At 50.4% G+C, this 13,925-nt stretch overlaps 2 protein-coding genes across 4 annotated transcripts in view; one reads left to right on the plus strand and one right to left on the minus strand.

Moving 5' to 3' along the window:
• The first annotated feature begins 1,051 nt into the window (after positions 1–1,051).
• Positions 1,052–10,503, plus strand: KAT8 (lysine acetyltransferase 8). 2 transcript variants are annotated; one of them, XM_015591018.2, is made up of 11 exons: positions 1,052–1,308; positions 2,684–2,758; positions 2,837–3,012; positions 6,457–6,510; positions 6,594–6,758; positions 7,527–7,616; positions 9,101–9,241; positions 9,339–9,432; positions 9,509–9,683; positions 9,885–10,039; positions 10,298–10,467. In XM_015591018.2, exons 1-11 carry the CDS (start codon positions 1,098–1,100, stop codon positions 10,360–10,362), a joined length of 1,401 nt encoding a protein of 466 aa, XP_015446504.1. In that variant the 5' UTR covers positions 1,052–1,097; the 3' UTR covers positions 10,363–10,467. The 2 variants fall into 2 exon arrangements, with proteins under 2 accessions (XP_015446504.1, XP_006914223.1); XM_006914161.3 differs by having other exon boundaries at positions 1,057–1,308; positions 9,533–9,683; positions 10,298–10,503.
• Positions 10,504–10,636: 133 nt separating this feature from the next.
• Positions 10,637–13,925, minus strand: part of PRSS8 (serine protease 8) — a 4,271-nt gene continuing 982 nt past the window's right edge. For both annotated transcript variants that reach the window (XM_015591002.2, XM_025048370.1), the window contains exons 2-5: positions 12,431–12,593; positions 11,870–12,141; positions 11,618–11,784; positions 10,637–11,499 (exon numbers count right to left, since the gene is read on the minus strand). In XM_015591002.2, coding sequence (XP_015446488.1) covers positions 11,176–11,499; positions 11,618–11,784; positions 11,870–12,141; positions 12,431–12,593 — 926 coding nt within the window. In that variant the 3' untranslated portion in view covers positions 10,637–11,175. The remainder of the gene's footprint in view (positions 11,500–11,617; positions 11,785–11,869; positions 12,142–12,430; positions 12,594–13,925) is intronic.

Consider the following 13,925-nt stretch of genomic DNA (forward strand, 5'->3'; position numbering starts at 1 on the left):
TAGGAAAAGGCATTACAATTCTTTTCTTGCTTTTTTATTTTTTATGCTGCCAGACACCTGGTATTCACTGTCCCTCCCCGCAAACTCCTTCATTTCCCAAAAGCCAAATTACCAGTACTTCCCACTACCATCCCCCCACAAATACCTAACTCAGATATTTCTTGATTTGTGAGTTTTAAGCCCTGTTCTCAGGCGCTGAGCATTTCACCACTCTTAGAATAGTTTCTAAGTCCTATAACCAAATTATAAAACAAGATTCAGAGTGGCTGAAGGAAATGTTTACAGAGCACCTACCTTGTCTGGCACTGTGCAATCACTTGTTTTGTATACACAAGAAGTAGATAAATACATGGTTTAACCTTTATGTAGTTGTATGGCTTACACAGTTATATATAGTTTAACCCTGACCGACGCTCTGAGAATGGACACGTTTGTACAACTTACCAAGGATTCCTCACTAAGCCCCAGACGCTCTCCATTATGTCCACTGCCTTTGGCTAGTTTCTATTCAGGGGACGTCTGGTTTTGGTGGCTCAGTCCTTTGATTAGAAAGGCTTCATTCTGTGAGAGAGATTTATTGTCTATCTCTGGACACACCCGTCCGGTTTCCCCCACCCCAATTGTATCTCTCCCTGAACAAGGCCGTTTCTTCCATCTTCAAAAAAGGCGTCACCGGTAACAGGCTGGCGGAAGTGGCAGCGCAGGGGTGGGTGTTAATTGCAGGCCGGTAGCCCTAAAATCCTGTAGACAGGGGGGCTGCTCTGGCTCCGCCAGGTTAAACCGAGGATAGCGCCCCCTGAGAACAGGCGCTTCTTGGCTTCCTCGGGCACCGGGGCCGGGCCCTTTAAGGGATCGAGCTGAGTCGTCACAGCCGCAAAGTCCTCTTCAGCGATAGGGCGCAGCCATATTTCCCCTTGGAAAGAAGGGAACTCTAAGGCGACAGAAACAACAGACGGCGCCGCGAGACAGGACTAGCCAATGGGCTCCTGCCACATCACAGACCCCCTCTAGGCGGTTGAGGCCTCCGCCACGCGGCGCTGACCCGGAGCCAAAAGCGCTGCGCGGCGCGGGCTTCTGGCGTCACTTCCACCACTGCGATGGCGGCCCAGGGAGCAGCTGCGGCGGTTGCGGCGGCAGCTCCAGGGGTCGCGGGGGAGGGCGAGCCCGGTGCCGGCGAGAATGCAGCGGTCGACGGGGTCGCCGGGTCTCCGGGCCGCGTCTCTCCGCCGACCCCTGCGCGTGGCGAGCCAGAAGTCACGGTGGAGATAGGAGAGACGTACCTGTGCCGGCGTCCGGATAGCACCTGGCGTGAGGGCGGAGCCCAGGGCCAGAGGGCGGGGCTTACGCCACGGGGCGGGGTCGGAGGAGGGTTCTGTGAGGGGCTGGGAATCGTGGGGACCGTGCTTGAGGAGAAGTGAATGCGGAGTTTCGGGCGATCTCGGGCCCCGCCTGCAAACCCCACCAGTCAGTTATCTGATTCTGCATGTAGAGCTCCCATCCCGCTTCCTTGCCCAACCTTAGGCTTCATTCCCTTTTCTCTGTGAACTCTGCTTTCTCACTGGTCTCTCCTGTCTCTGCGACTTCCCCTTACACCTGTCCCCAACAGCCACCAGCGGAGGAGACCTCCCAGAACACAAAAACGACCTTCCTCTCCCGTCCTCATCTCTCCCCATCTCTCCTCTTCCCTCCCCTCCCCTCCCCTCATCTTCAAAATAAACCCGAGTTCATCAATGGTATTCATCTTTGTGATCTCTGGTTTTTAGCCACTTCTAGCAACAGTCATTGCCAGACCAGACCACGCTATACTCTTTGAAGACCATGTATACCTTTTGCTACCTGTGCCCTCTGTATGGAACGGCTTTTCTCCCCTTTCTTTCTCCTTGCCCACCTGGCTAGCTCCTGTTCCTCCTTTTAACACGATATACCCCTGTGATGCCATTTCTGACTGCCTTCAGGCAAAGTGAGTCATACTCTTCTGCATGTTCCTGCAACATTTTCTTCATACCTCAGCCACAGTAAATGTAACATTGTCGTCATTGTCTGTATCATCCTCTATCAAAGTGGGAACTTCTGGAGGGCAGGACTGCTTGTGATTTGTTGCTGTGTCCTCTGTTCCCAGCAACAGCACAGCATAGGGCCAGACAAGCAGTGATTGCCTTTCTCATTTACTGAATGGTCTGCTAGTTGTCAGGCACAATACTAAAAGCTTTAGAGGCATTAACTCACCCTCTGAGGTGGGCACTATTATCTCTGTTTTACAGATGAAGAAACCAAGGCTCAGAAAGCCAAAATAACATGCTCAGTTAAATATAGCTAGGAAGTAAGGAGTTAGAATTATATATAAACCCAGGCTGTCTGACACCAGAGCTAACCCTCGTGACCTCTGAACAAATAAGCAAATACAGTAAAACAAGCATTGAATTTGGAGCCAGACATAAACTCAGTTAAGTATTAGCTTTTATCACATTTCAAATCTGTAAACCTTGGTAAGCCTCATTTCTCTCATCTGTAACAGCCCATCCTCATAGGCACACCTCATAGGCAGTGATTGAATGGAATGGCAGATGTGGACAAGTGAGGTTAGCTTACATGTGGCCCTGGAATCTGGAAACCACTCCTCAGTATGAAGGATCCCTCTTGCCCTGCCTTCCTTCCTGATGATCCTAGCCTTTTTCCTTGACAGATTCTGCTGAAGTGATCCAGTCTCGAGTGAATGATCAGGAAGGCCGAGAGGAATTCTATGTACACTACGTGGGCTGTGAGTGACTTGGGGTATCTGGGCCTGGGTGGTGGGAGAGGGGTGGAAAGGCAAAGCTCTCATGGCCCATTCTCACAGTTAACCGGCGACTGGATGAATGGGTAGACAAGAACCGGCTGGCACTGACCAAGACAGTGAAGGATGCTGTGCAGAAGAACTCAGAGAAGTACCTGAGTGAGCTGGCTGAGCAACCTGAGCGCAAGATCACTCGCAACCAAAAGCGCAAGCATGATGAGATCAACCATGTACAGAAGGTCCGGGCTTCCTCCCCTTCCCCATGGCCCCAGGAGGCTCAGCTACCTCTGCCTACTCCCTTGGGTCCCAGTGCCAAAACCATAGCAGCTCCCATTTCTTAAGCTCCTACAGTATGTCAGAGACTTTACCTACCTCTTCTCATGTACTCTTCCCAACTGAGAAAACAGAGACTCAGAAAGGGCAAGGGCTTGGCTACAGTCTCACAACAATGAAATGGCACAGCTGAGCTTGGAACTCAGGCCTCTTGTACCAATAATCTGTTTTATCTCCTGTTGGTTATGCCACATTAGATAATTGTCTTGAAGTCCATGGGGAAGAAAGAGAATGAATGGTATTAGGCACTTGCTATTGCCAAGAACCAAGCTGAGTACTTGTACATGTATAAGCTTATCAAATCCTCTCTAACAGTCCAACACCACAGGGATAATTATTTATTTAATTTTTTGCAGCCTAAAAGTAGGCTTAGAGAGGTTAGGTAACTTGCCCAAAGTGACACAGCTAGTAAAAGGGTGGGCCGAAATTAGAATAAAAATGGCAAACATTTATTGGCTTGTGACCCAAAGTTTTAGCCTAAGTATTTTAGTACATGATCTCATTGATGTTTCACAGCAACCCTGTGAGGTAAGCATTATTCCCAGTTTACAAGGTAGGTACAAGTTTAGGAACTCAATCAGGAATTAGATTTGCCAACTAGATTGTTCTACTTCAGGGCACAAACCTTTAACCATGACTTTGACACATCCTAGAAACTCAGGCCACTTGTTTCCAAAACCCAGGTTCTTTTCACCAAGGCCTCCTGCCCCTCAGAGATTACTTTCCTCCCACTCTGAGCTTCAGTTTCTTGATTCGTAAAGTGGAAAGTGTAAACAGGAACTAGGCACACAGATATTCATTAATTTCAACCAGTGCTATTTCATCCTTCTGAATGCTCTTGTACTTTGTGGCAATGTTTGTCAAACAGCTGTTAATAGATTAACAGTTCAGTAGGTTGTGACTAGTATTTAAATTTTAAAAATGGAAGAAATAGGATTAAATAGAAAATATCAGAGTGTGTTGTATTTTATTAAAGGTAAGTATTATTTTGAGAAGTTTTTATTTCACATACAAATACATGTGCGTATGTACACAAACGTCAACTAATTTACAGTGCTAATTGCACTTCCTACTATGGATTGTGATAAAAAAAATTGAAATACCCTGAACTACAAAGACCCCTCAAAGTCCAGTTGAACTTCCTATGATAAATGGAAATCTTCTACATCTGTACTGTCCAATAGCCACTAGCCACATGTGGCTCTTGAGAACCTGAAATGTGTTTAGTGTGATTAAGAATTAAATTTTATTTAAACTTAATGAGTTTAAGTGGCCTCATGTGAGTGTGGGCTGTTCTACTGGACAGCACAGGTCTCAGGTTCTCAGTTCCTCAACCAATTTGCACTGCTCAGTTAAGTCTAAACGATATACCTCTACGCTGGCAATCAGCCAGGCAGATGACAGTGGGTCAATGGTGATAAAATCAAAGTGGATAAACATTGAGTTAACAGTCAGCAAGGTTCTTCAGAACCTAATTAATGTCTAATTCTAAATAAATTGCAGCATTTAAGAAAAGTAGTGTTTTTGTAGTTCTTTAATGCATTTGCAGAAGATTGTGTTTTGTGAGAACTGAGAAATGTGTTTTAAGGAGGTATGTGAGGAAGAAAATCTTCCCTCATCTTTGCAGGGGTTAGGCTCAGCGCTGGACAGACCAGAGTTCTATGCCCAAATATGCTGAGTGCCAGTTCTGTGACCTTGGGCAAGTGACCTCATCTCTTTGTGCCTCAGTTTCCTCTTTTGTGCAGTGTGAATAATGAGCACTCTTGTCTCAGGCTCCTTGTGAGGGCTAAGTGAAATAATGCCTGTGGAGTGCTTGACATTTGGAATAAATGGCAGCTAGCTTGTCCCTAAGGGCAAGTGACTTCTCTCCCTGCCTGTTTACTTTTCTGTAATGTAGAAATGAGAGTGCTGTATATCAGGGTTGCTGAAAGGGTTAAATGAGGCCATATGGGCAAAGTGCTTTGTGGAAGGGGGTTCTGGGTAAAACGTTGGCTCTTTTTTCTCTTCTCAACTGCAGGGCAAGGCTGTCTTCTACTCTGGTTTAGGCTGTAGGCCTTCTTGGGTCCCCACTCCACTGTCAGGCTAGATTTGGTTCCTCCTACAGAGTATGGCCAAGGAACAGGATGTGCTGTGACTGTGACATAACTCTAGCCCTTGCTTTCTAAGGACTCGGAAAATAGAGGAAACCAAGTGGGGGCACTTAGAGATTATTGTTGTTGACCATTATATTCCTGACTTGGGAAGGAGAGGGTATATTCCACATGAGAAGAATTCAGTTATGCCTCACGGAGGTGGAGGGAAGGGTACTGACCCTTGAGGGACAGGAAAAAGCACAGTAAAAGCAGTTAAACATGTTAACTTACAAAGTTCTAGCTCATTACACACACCTGGCTCATGTTCTGTACTAGTTCGGGTAAGCATCTGGTGGCAGTAGGATAGGGAAGGGCATTCACGGTAGAAGGAACTGCATGTGCAAAGGCACAAAGGCTGGAAAAAGCGGGACTTTGGTAGCAGTATAGATTTGAAGGGGATGAGGCTGGAGGCTGGGAATCTAAGGAAGCCTAGTCAATTGTCCGGACTTGAGATGGTGGCAGTGGCTATTTGGAGTGGGACAGAGAGGAGAATTCTAGAGAGGGACTAATTCCAGAGAGTTCAAGGAGGTACAGTTGACAGGTCTTGGCCATTGATTGAGTACCAGGCTGAGAGAGGGAGGAGTCTTAAGAGCAGGCCCATTATTGGTCTCGGGTAGTTGGATGGAGGGTGATGCTCCCAGTGAGATGAAGAACCCAGGAGGAGGAACAGGTCTGCGGGGAGGAAAGGTTGAGTTCCCTTCTGGATGGACCCCTTGAGTCTGATGTGCCTGTGAGAAGGACCTCTGGGAGCAGTCCCTTGGGCAGGCAGCTCCTTGGGTGCTTAGGAAAGAGGTTCAGGCACACTGGGAAGTTGGCAACAGTTTCTGCCATGGGCATGGAGGACAAGATCCATTATTTCCTTTGTCTCACATTAAATTTTGGCTGTCCTGGATTGATCCCGTTGTGAAGTTGAAGCTCTTATCAACCCAAGAACTGGAACCAGGCCTCCTGAACCTAACTCTCTGTTGATCAGACAAAAGATCCAAACTTGGGCATCAAAGATGTCTGGGATTTATGGGTGGGTGGGCAGATGGGAGAGGAGCTTGGACCAGCCAGCTTCATAACCAGGTAAAACAAGCTAGCTATTCACATGATTATTATTATCACTTAGGGGATGAGGTCTGGAAGACAGGAGGGAACTGTGGGTTCTGGGACAGGGAAAGGACAGCCTGACCACCACTTCTGTTCACCTCTGTCCACTGCTCTTTCCTTGCCCAGACCTATGCAGAGATGGACCCCACAACAGCGGCTTTGGAGAAAGAACATGAGGCGGTAAGAAGAGACGGGTCCTGACTGTCGGCCCTCCCTACCTCGCTTTTTTTTGCCCCAACTGAGCCATCCACTGCCCTCCACAGATCACCAAGGTGAAGTATGTGGACAAGATCCACATTGGGAACTATGAAATTGATGCCTGGTACTTCTCACCATTCCCGGAAGACTATGGGAAACAGCCCAAGCTCTGGCTCTGCGAGTACTGCCTCAAGTACATGAAATACGAGAAGAGCTACCGCTTCCACCTGGTGAGGCTGCAGGGCTGGACTGGCCTGCTGAGGGTACTGAGGCAGCAGCACTGGGAAACAGATGAGTCCAGAGGAGTGGAGTACAAGGAAAAACTGCCTATGAGTCGAGAAACCTGGATTCCAGCCTGGCTCTGCCTTTGCTGGAGTGACCTTGGCCAGCATGCTACCCCTCCCCAGACCTCATTTTCCTCTTATGTGGAATGGGGACAGTAATTCCTGCCCTTACCTCCTCCTCGGGTCCCTTGTCCTTCACCACATGTTTATCAAAGCCAGGTTCCTCAGTGCAAAAGTAGTAGCAAGCACAGCCCCCTGAGCAATGAGACTGGAAAGCGTGGACAGATGGGAAGCATTGGTACATGAGAGCTGCCAGGGCAGGGGGCTCTTAGCACTCATGCATTGGGGTGTTCTTCAAAGGGTAGAATCTATGTCTAATGTATGCAGTTCAGGAAATACTAATAGGGATCAGAACCCCCCGCCTCTCCCGAGTCCTCTAGAGCCAGGCCAACCTGGACTTGTAGCCATCTAGCTGTGTGATATTTGAGCCAGTTACCTAACCCCTCCGTGCCTTGGTTTCTTCATCTGTAGAATAGACTCTGGCTCCTCAGGTTGTTGGATTACTCAATGTAGGTAAAGCATTGAACCCAGGGTCTATAGATGGGGAAACTGAGAGAAGCAGAGACTTGCTGTAAGCCACACAAGGCAGAATGGGGAGCACCTAGCATAGAACCTCAGGGTCTCAAGCCTCTTTCTCCCCATCCCTACTCCCAGGGCCAGTGTCAGTGGCGGCAGCCCCCAGGAAAGGAGATCTATCGCAAGAGCAACATCTCTGTGTACGAGGTGGATGGCAAAGACCACAAGGTAAGCTAGTAGGGGTGAGTACTGGCACCTCCTGGGCAATCTTCACCATCATCCAAAGATAGAGGCCAGCCTTAGAATGAGCTCCACCGGGTAAAGGCCTGTGGGATCATCCTTAGCCGGACACTTGGCCTTTGGCTGGTGCATAGTGTAAACACATGCCCCTGTGATGCCAGCCTCCGGGACCAGGTTTCCATTCTTTCCCTGAGGACTTTTCTCCTGATGGGATAGTTTAGGTTTGGGCAGTCTGGAATTCAAGTGGAATTCAAGATTGCCATGCCTGAGGCTGCTTCTATAACCACTTTCTCTTTCTGCCTGAAGAAAAGCTATTTTTTTCCTGGGGGCGGGGGGGGGGAGTGCTGTTTTGTGTAAGATTTCCTTCCTGAGAGCTCTAAGTCCGATGGTTGAGTTCTTTGTTCTTGGCAGAGACTCCAGTGGGGCAGGGGGCGCCTTTAGGACCTACTTTACTGTCATCGAGAACCTGGCCTTTGCTTAGTCAGTCTGAGGTTCTCCTCAGATGTCCCCATTTTCCATGGAAGGGCAATGGAGTGTAAGGCTTCTGAGGGGCTCTTGGCTTCAAATTTGCCTCTCACTTTCTAGCTGACCTTGAACGAGTTACTTAACATTGTTTGTTCCTGTTTCCTCATCTCTGAGACAGGAGTCATGATAACATTTACCTGAGAGGGTTGTTAGTGGAGTAACTGAGGCAGGAATGTCATGTACTTAGTATGATGCCTGGCATCAGGCAGGTGCTTAGTAATGGGCCTTCATTATTTTTAGTAACCTGTTGAGTCTCATCAGCTTGGTGATAGCTTGGGGAATATCCATTCTGAGCCCAGTCCTTGCCCACTGCTCTGCCTTCCTGAGTGCCAACAGGGGGAATGGCAGAAAGAACTCCAGCAGGAGACATGGGTGTTTTTGCCAGCTCCATCTTCTGCCAGCTTTGAGGTCTCAGGCCTCAGTCTCCTAAATAGATGGGACTAACCACGCTGGGCTTACAGTTTTTGGGTCAAATGAGAGTAGATATAAAAGGTGTCATACACCAGAGGGATCCTTGATCTGTGCCACAAAGCCAACTTTAACGTCCCATTGTTTCTCCTGATGTTTGTTTCTGGCCTTGGGGTGCCTGGGCCTGTAGCAGGGCAGCTGGTGAGGATCAGCAGAAGAGTATCGCCAATGGGCAAACTACTCAGGCTTCAGAGTCAGGCTCGAGGCTTGTACAGTCAGCAAACATTTACCAAACACTCAGCTTTGTGCTTAGCCTGTGCTAGGTGCCGAGGACACAGCCTTGAACAACATGGGATTGAACTGCACGGGTCTCTGTACATGTGGAAACCTTATACTGCTGTTCTGGTGAGAAGCCCGCTTCCCACTGGCATCTCTCTGGAGCCTGGCACTTGCAGAACAGGGCAGGAGCTCCTGCCCGGGCGTCAATGGGCTCATTGTACTTGCTTCCTGAGCCTGCTTCCACCTCCTTCACCCCTCAGATTTACTGTCAGAACCTGTGTCTGCTGGCCAAGCTTTTCCTGGACCACAAAACATTGTACTTTGACGTGGAGCCTTTCGTCTTTTACATCTTAACTGAGGTGGACAGGCAAGGGGCTCACATCGTCGGCTACTTCTCTAAGGTGCTGGGTCGGGAAGCCCAGGTTGAGGGAGGGTGGAGAATAGGAACTGGAGTAGGGGCTGAGCCTCCCTAGAGTTTCTGATCTCTCACCACGGTAGGAGAAGGAGTCTCCAGATGGGAACAACGTGGCCTGCATCCTGACCCTGCCCCCCTACCAACGCCGTGGCTATGGAAAGTTCCTTATTGCTTTCAGTGAGTGGCTCCTGGCCTGTCCAGGATGGGACAACTGTTGTGGGGGTGGAATGCCAGAGCGGAGCTGGGTTTTCAGGACTCTCCTTTCTCCCACTGCCAGGTTATGAGCTATCCAAGCTAGAGAGCACAGTAGGCTCCCCTGAGAAGCCACTGTCTGACCTGGGCAAACTCAGCTACCGCAGCTACTGGTCTTGGGTCCTGCTAGAGATTCTGCGAGACTTCCGTGGCACACTGTCTATCAAAGACCTTAGGTGAGGGCCCTGGTCCCCAACCCTGTCCAGGGCATGCTGTCTGTCCATCAAGGACCTCATGAAGCAGGTTTCCTGGAACCCTTAAAGAGGGAAGAGTAACTCCTAAGATTGGCCATGATCCTGTCTCCTTGTCCCCTTTTGCTGTCCCAGCCAGACCCCACAAGGGAACTCTCCCAGCATCTGCTCCATTTCTTTATGCAGCCAGATGACCAGTATTACCCAGAATGACATCATCAGCACCCTACAGTCCCTCAACATGGTCAAGTACTGGAAAGGCCAACATGTCATCTGTGTCACACCCAAGCTGGTAGAGGAACACCTCAAAAGTGCTCAGTATAAGAAACCACCTATAACAGGTAGGTGGGGGGCTACCTAGGGCGTGTGTGGTGGGGGTAGGTATAAGGACTACTGAGAGCCGAGGCCTCCTTTTTGCTGTCATATGATCCCAAACCAGTCTGACCAGCTCCCAGCACCAAAGCCTGGGGCAGACTACTCATGCCTGGGTTTCCCTGCCCCCTCCCCAGGACTCAGTCTGCTCTTGTTTTCACCTAGAGGTGAAACCTGGCCTGGGCCCAGAGGCCGAGCCCTGCCTCTCATGCCTCTTTTCCCCACAGTTGACTCTGTCTGCCTCAAGTGGGCACCCCCCAAGCACAAGCAAGTCAAATTCTCCAAGAAATGAGTGGCCTGTACCCCTGCTGCTAGACCTGCACCTCCTTGCCCCTTAGCCTGTAAATATGTACAAACCTGTTTCGTCATTTTTTAAATAAAGTAAGTTCTCCTGGTGGCTCTGGACTTCAGAGGTGGGAGGAAGAGGCCAAGAGCTGATGTTCTTCATGGTATGTCTCACACACACAGCCAACTGTGCTCAGACCATTTTACTCCTTGTAAACCCCCACCCCAGATCCAAGCCCAAGCCCAGTTCCGGTGGGGGCTCAGTCCTCCGGAGTCCAGGAGTTGGGGTTCAAGCGGGGCATGGCAACCAATGGGGCAAGATTGAGGCCTTTTCTGTCCTTGAAAACATGCTGTCCAGAGGCAGCTGTGGCCCAGAAGACAAGAAGAGGGTGAAGTGATGGGGCTTATCAGATGGAGCAGGTGGGGCACTGGAGCCAGCCCTTCAGCAGCAGTCAGCTGGGAAGCTGCCCAGTCTTCTAGAAACAAAAGAGCCAGGGCCCATTTTCTTAGCTAAGGGTCCTTGGGGGCTCCATAGGAGCCCAACCAATAGGCTTGTGGGGAACAGCTGGCCAGAAGTTCTAGCCAGTACATAGGCAGTAAAACTCTAGACTATGGGTTGTAGTCCCAAAGAACAAACCCAGGAGAGTGGGCTCAAAAGTCAGGATGGTGCCCTGGATTCCCATAGGGTCCTGGGAGGAAGGAGTGACTAAAGCCAGGCCTCAGTCCCAAAGAGTAGCAAGGAGGGGTCATGTCCATTCCTGGGAATGCAGATGTCTGTCCTTGGGTGTGATATGGCAGTCCTGGAAGCAGGGTCAGCAGCTCAGTACTCCCACCATGGGTAGAGGAGGCCCAGGGTCAGGGCTAGTGGCAGCAGAAGGATGGGCCCCAGTAAACCCTGGGCCAGGGCAGAGTTGAAGGCCAGATGTTTGCTGCAGAGGTTGATATCGGGCTGGGACTCTTGGAATTGAGGGAGCACACGAGGCTGGAGCTCTGCCACATGGCGGTGAATCCAGGAGGCATAGCTGGAGGTCAGAGTGTACACACCCGGCCTGTTGGGGGCCCCACAGGCATCACCCCAGCTCACAATGCCCGCCAGGTACCAGAGGCCCCCAGCAGGGCATGAGAGTGGGCCCCCAGAGTCACCCTGAGGAGAAAAGCCATACAACAGCTGTCAGGACCAGGCCCCAGGCCTCCAGTCACATATGCCCTCATTTCCCAAGATGCACTTGTCTCATGTCTTCCACTGGACCCCCTGTATTTACCTGGCAGGCATCCATGCCCCCCTTCACGTAGCCAGCACACACCATGTCCTGCTGGATAGAGTGGGGCTCACTGGGCTTGGCGTCGATATTGTACAGGCAGTTACATGTTTCACGACTGATCAGTGGTACTTGAAGTTGCTGTAGTGGCCTGGGGGCCTGGAGGCTCACTGTGGGAGCAAAAGATGCTTAGCCAGGGCCTCCTACTCTGAGTCAGTCTCCCTCCATGCCTCTAAACATCAGCGTCCAGCTCACCTGAAGGGGCCACATGGCCCCATCCAGTAACAGTACATTGGAGGCCATTGGGGAAGGAGGCATTGGCTGCAGGGAGGCAGATGGGCCGGATATAGCGGGAGAAGGTGATGGGGCTGCTGAGATGGAGGAGTGCAATGTCACCCTGGGAGCCCTCGTGGCGGTAGCTGGTGTGAAGGATGATCTGTGCCACGGTGCGGACCTCAGCCTCAGGGGTGTAAGCGTCCAGCTGGTGGGCCCCCAGCTTTACCTCGTATTCTTCCTTGTAGTGTTCCCTGCGAGCAGTGGGCAAAGGCTGGGACTCAGGAGACTTGTCCTGGTTCCTTGATCCCGGTTGCCTTGCAGCATCCAACCCCAGATTCTGATCCCAGGCAAAGGACCATTCAAGCCCCAAACTATGCCCTCGTTTTATCCTCTGACCTGTTACTTCTGGCCTTCATTCCTGATTGGTCCTTTCAGACTTTATTGATACCCCTGGACCCAACACAAACCTGACCTCTGACCTAAACTGACCCCTGAACTTTGACCTCCAGCCCACTTTTGACTTCCCTGCCCAGCTGGTACCTTGGGAAGCAGTGAGCAGCCGACAGCACCCACTGCTCAGAGACGAGAGAACCGCCACACACGTGGATGCCATCATAGATGATGCTGACCTGCCAGGGCCACTGGCCTGGGGCTGCACTGCTACCACCTGTGATGCGTGCTTGGGAGGCCACACCGCAGGAGACTGCCCAAGGAGGAAAGGGAGGGAGTCAGGCCCTTCTGGGGTCCCCACACCAGGTTCTTAGCTTGGTTTCGACCTTAGGAAGAGTACACAGATGCCAGCCACCCCTTTGTCACCATCCCACAGCTTCCCAGGCATGGTCAGTTTTGCTGCCTTGCCATCCTTGACCCATTACCTAACTCAGGTCTCATACAGCTTCCTTCCTCTCAGGTCTTCCTGCCTTCCATTCAGCCCATTCCTTATAAGTCTGAAGATCTTTATAAACAAGAAATCTGGCTGGCTCATAACTGTTTAAATCCTTCCTTGGTTCTACACTGCTATTAAGATACATTCCAGGCCTTCCATGACACTGCCATCTATTCCAGCTATCCCTCTAGCCATCCCCATCACAGACAGGGGGCCACACACACTTGTTCGCTTCTAGATCTTGGCTTATCCAGGTCACTCTACCTGGAATACCTTTCCTCATCCCTTCTTTGCTCAGCAAACTCTGATTTGCCTATGGAGGCTGTTCAAATGGCAGCCCCTCCTTAGCCTGCCCTGACCTGCTTAGGCAATACACTGGAGTTCCCAGGGCCTGACACTGCCCAATCACAGGATAGTTCTGTCTGCTTCAACCACACCAACCTGGGCACTCCCTATAAGGGTAAGGACTAGAGCAGAGCCCTATGACCCCAACGCATAGCATAGGGCTGGGCACACAGATAGAGTAGTGGATGTGTATTGAACAAAGGAATAGAACAGCGGGGCTCTCATGGTGCAAAGGCTGCCCCGCCCCCACAGAGGCCAGCTGTTAGGAACAGGACCCAAAAGCCCTTCACAAAGTCACCTTCCCAGAAGCAAAGAAAACTGCCTAGACAGGCTCCTCCTCCTCTCTCCATAATAATGACAATAGCTACTATTTAGTGACTGTTAAAGCAATGCGAGGCCCTGCAGGGGCTTTCACTTCCTCTATCTTCTGCACTCCTCACAAGATACCAAGAGATAGACATCAACTTCAGTTTAGAGGTGAGAGGACTGGCCAACCACACAGCCCGTAAGTGGTGAAGCCAGGACTGAAAACCTGACTCAGTCTGATGGTGTGCCTTTGAAGAAAGGAGACCTTCATTTCCCCCAAAACAACCCACCTTTGGAGTCAGACCCAGCTCTGCCATTTGTGTGCCTTTAGGCAAGTCAGTTCTCTATACCTCATCTTCTCTATCCCTAGAATAAGGGTTATAATCTCCGTCTCACAGAGCTATTGGGGGGACTTAAATAAGACAATAACGGGTGGGGTGAGCCAGCCAGGCCGAAAGAGGGTCAGGCACTCATTAAACATTCCATGGGAATCTGAAT

Source organism: Pteropus alecto, unplaced genomic scaffold, assembly GCF_000325575.1.
Source record: "Pteropus alecto unplaced genomic scaffold, ASM32557v1 scaffold44, whole genome shotgun sequence".
Lineage (NCBI taxonomy): Eukaryota > Metazoa > Chordata > Mammalia > Chiroptera > Pteropodidae > Pteropus > Pteropus alecto.